General features: G+C 36.4%; 1 protein-coding gene across 1 annotated transcript; it reads left to right on the top strand.

The window, feature by feature from the left end:
• Positions 1-3,282: 3,282 nt before the first annotated feature.
• Positions 3,283-3,828, top strand: LOC140173653 (uncharacterized). Its single transcript, XM_072198154.1, has one exon. It carries the CDS (start codon positions 3,283-3,285, stop codon positions 3,826-3,828), a length of 546 nt encoding a protein of 181 aa, XP_072054255.1.
• The last annotated feature ends 246 nt before the right edge of the window (positions 3,829-4,074 follow it).

Genomic DNA, 4,074 nt, shown 5'->3' with positions numbered 1-4,074 from the left:
TCTCCAGTTAATATTGTTTTATTTTTTGACCTCAGAAGTTGTTTTTAAATTGACAAATTATGCTAACATATTCTATTGTACAAGTCAAGCATTTCTAATTTATTTATCTTAGGAAAAATTCTTGTATAGCATGATTCAATTTGTCACCTTCTGTATGATGGATCAAAAGGACAAATATAATGTCCGAAAAAAATATTTTTCAAAAATTTTTGAAAATTAAAAATTATTATTAACTAAAGTGTCTGATTTAAAGTTATTGAAAAATCCATTTGAGTATTTATTATTTATATTCTGTGATGAGAAGTGAGACGATAGTATATAAATGCAAATACAAGCATATACTCAATCCACATTTGGCATAATCTATCATATAACAAGCACCATCAATGGGAACCACCACGTCCATTGCTTGGTACGGAATGCCTAAAGGTCCATGCTATCACTAATCATGAACCTTATCATAACTCATTTTTACAGTCATGTTGCGCCAGTTTAGCACGTGGGTATGGTTTGGATTCATGACTCATGAGGGGACTGTTACGTCAACCTCACCTGAAGTTTATATATATATATATATATATAAGAAGGAAAGAAAGAAAGATACTCATGAACTCAAGAAGATAGCATGTCCCTGGTCTAAATTCTGAAATAAATATAGTTATATTCTACAGCTTTCTACCGATTATTTCGGCTGTTTGCTTAACAGTTAGTGATTTTCTTATGGGAAACAGAAGTGCCCATTCCTCAATTATTATTTGTTAGATGGGTTTTATGGTAACTATATTAGAGGTAATTATAATAGTTATGCTTTGACGGTGGAATCTTAGATAGAGATGTGGCAAGAAGATACGATGAATATCTCTATGAAGTTCCAATTAAACATGGTCAATTATATTAATAGTCAATTATTCTAATATAATGATCAATTATACAAAAACATAATTAATTAGTATTTATATAATATTTATATTTATAATATTGTTATGCACATGTGTGACTTGATTCACTCATTCACCATACATTTAAGATTAGTTAGGAATTTACTGATTTAATTGGTTAGCATGTACATGAATTAGTTGGTAACTAAAGTAATTAGTTAGTTAGTTCTTAGACATTTTTTGACGAGTTGATTAAGTTAGTTGAGGAAATTGTTAATTGGCTGGACATGTATATATATTCACACAATGTAACTAACTGTAGTGATTTTTTTCCCTGCTTAATTCATTTTTTTTTCCAATTTCACATTCAAGAACCCTCTTTCCATTCTCTCTCTCTACATCTCAGTTCTTCACTCCTCTCTCTTTCTTTCTAATTCTTCCACTTCTCATCTCCATTCATGCCTTCTCTCTAGAACTCACTCAACAGAGATTGATGAGAGCTCATCACCTCTGCGCACGTTTCCACATGGTGCGGTGAGCGTGGAAGAGGTGATAATTTCCGATCAACGAGTTTAGGAGAGAAAGTTCTGAATTCGCCTCTGCGAGTTCATCGATCAATCTCTGAATCAATTCTCCAACATTCTTCGTCTTCAATCTCCCGACATTCTTGATCTCGATCGAAAGGTGGAAATCGCGGTAAATGATGACTGACGCCGGCCGAGATCCAACTGATAGATCCTCAAATCTACTGTTGTCTGGATCGATGGATGTTCATCAACTTGCAAATCTACTGAATCAACTCTCTACGCTTGACATTAGGATTTTTTCTAGTAAAGAATTTTATAAAAATATAGTTGCGTTGTAAGTATAGATTCTAAACCAATAGAAAATTCCTTCGTACAAACATTTGGTTGTCACAAGTAACAAACCCAATAAAAATAATTAACCGAAGTATTCAAACCTCGGGTCGTCTTCTCAAGAAATTGCAGGGAGGTGTGTTTTATTATTGGTTATGGAAAATAGTGTTTTGGGTTTTGAAAATGGTTTTTTGAGCAGAAGAATTAGATTGCAAGAATTAATAAATTAATAACTAATAAAACTCTTGGCAAGGTATGAGAATTGGAATTCCTATCATAGTTATCCTTATTAGGTGTGAGGAAAATTGGATTTTAATCCCACTTAGTTAACCTTTACTAAATAAAGGAAGGTCAAGTGGATTAATCAGTTTGATCATCAAGTCCTAGTCAATCCCTGTGGGAGGACTAGCTTTAGAGCGATCTAGATCAATTAGAATCTGCCAATTTCAACTACTGCTGAGTTTGACAACTCAAGAGTTGCCAATTAATCAACCAAAACCAAGAATATAGAAAGCTAAATTAAAATCATAAATAACTGGAATATCTCAAATTAAATTGAATGGAGATATCAATTTTAACATGGAAAAGTTCATAAGCCAATTGGGCAACATAAATCAAGTACAAATAAAAGCTTTAGAGTGAACAAAAATAGAAGAGAAACATAAATTATTGAACCTGGTATGAAGAAACAATCCTAATGACTAAAGGAGATCCTAATCCTAAAACCTAAGAGAGAGGAGAGAACCCCTCTCTCTAAAAACTACATCTAAACTATGAAAAGTGTGTATTATGAATGTATGATCTGATTCTACTCCACTCCCAGCCTCTAATATGTGTTTTCTGGGCCAAGAACTGGGTTGAAATGCGGCCCAGAATCTCTGTCAGCGACTTTTGTAATTCTGCAGATCGCGCACGTCACGCGGCCGCGTCGTCCACGCGTTCGCGTCACTCAGCGTTTCTCGTACAACGCGTTCGCGTCATCCACGCATTCGCATCGTTCGCGCAGCTTCCAATCCACGCAGTTGTGTCAGGCACGCGAGCGCGTCACTGTGATTTCTTCCATTTCGTGCGGTCGCGTGAGCCATGCGACCGCGTGACTTCTCGCTGGTCATCTCCTCAATTCCTTGTATTCCTTCCACTTCTGCACGCTTCCTCTTCATTCTTTATGCCATTCCTGCCCTATGAAGCCTAAAACACTTAACACACAGATCACAACATCGAATGATATGAAGGAAAATAAAAATATACAACTAAAAGGTCTTTAGGAAGCAAGTTATCAATCACAGAATATTTTTAGGAATGAATTGTAAATACATGCAAATCATATGAATAAGTGAGTGAAGACTTGATGAAAACCACTCAATTGAGCACAAGATAAATCATGAAATAGTGGTTTATCAACGCTGCAAGCTCAAATCTCAAGATCTAGTGCGAGTCCGATTACTGATCTCGTTAGTCCATATTTCATACATCCAAGTGAGAGTCCTGGAACGCCTTTGATCTCGGTTACTTTGAATGCCAGTAATTACCATAGTTAGAGTAGAGAGATGCTGTTAGCCTTGAAGTTGAAAAATAAATTGCAGTTTATAGATGGATCAATAAGAAAACCAGAACTGGATGATGCATTGTATGAATCTTGGGAGAGATGTAACACTTTAGTGGTTTCGTGGATAAATCGTTCACTTAGTGCTGAAATTTCTACGAGTGTGATATGGAATAACGTTGCTTCGGATTTACGGAAGGACCTTAAGCACAGATATTGCAAGGGGGATAGATTTAGAGTGGCTGAGTTAGAAGAAGAAATGTATCAAATGAAACAAGGGGAACTTACTGTAACAACATATTTCACCAAGTTGAAATCAATATGGGAGCAACTTAGTGGCTTCAAGCCAGTTCCTGATTGTGTCATGTGCTCCGAGACGTACGGATGTGGCCTGGCCAAAATGAGGGAATATAAAGATGAGAGTTACACTGTGCGACTCTTACGAGGACTGAATGAACAATACTCGAATGTGAGATCAAATATCATGCTGATGAATTCTCTGCCAAATGTGAACACTGCATTCTCACTGCTTACACAACAAGAAAGGTAGTTCGGGATTGTGGATTCTAGTGATTACAAAGCTCTGCTTCAGAATGCACAAATCAACTATGTGGATGGTGCTGGAAGGGGTAGAGGAAGAGAAGGAAATCGAGGTGGAAGAGCAAATACTAGAGGTAGAGGCAGATGGTCCAAAATGCAGTATACTTATTGTGGTAGAATGGGGCATATTGTGGATACCTGCTAGAAGAAACACGGCTTGCCTCCGCACCTAAAACAGAAGCAACAAACAAACATA

This window comes from Arachis hypogaea, chromosome 6 (genome assembly GCF_003086295.3).
Source record: "Arachis hypogaea cultivar Tifrunner chromosome 6, arahy.Tifrunner.gnm2.J5K5, whole genome shotgun sequence".
Classification (NCBI taxonomy): domain Eukaryota; kingdom Viridiplantae; phylum Streptophyta; class Magnoliopsida; order Fabales; family Fabaceae; genus Arachis; species Arachis hypogaea.
The sequence above is the reverse complement of the archived record's forward strand: the minus strand, read 5'-3'. Positions and strand labels throughout refer to the sequence as shown.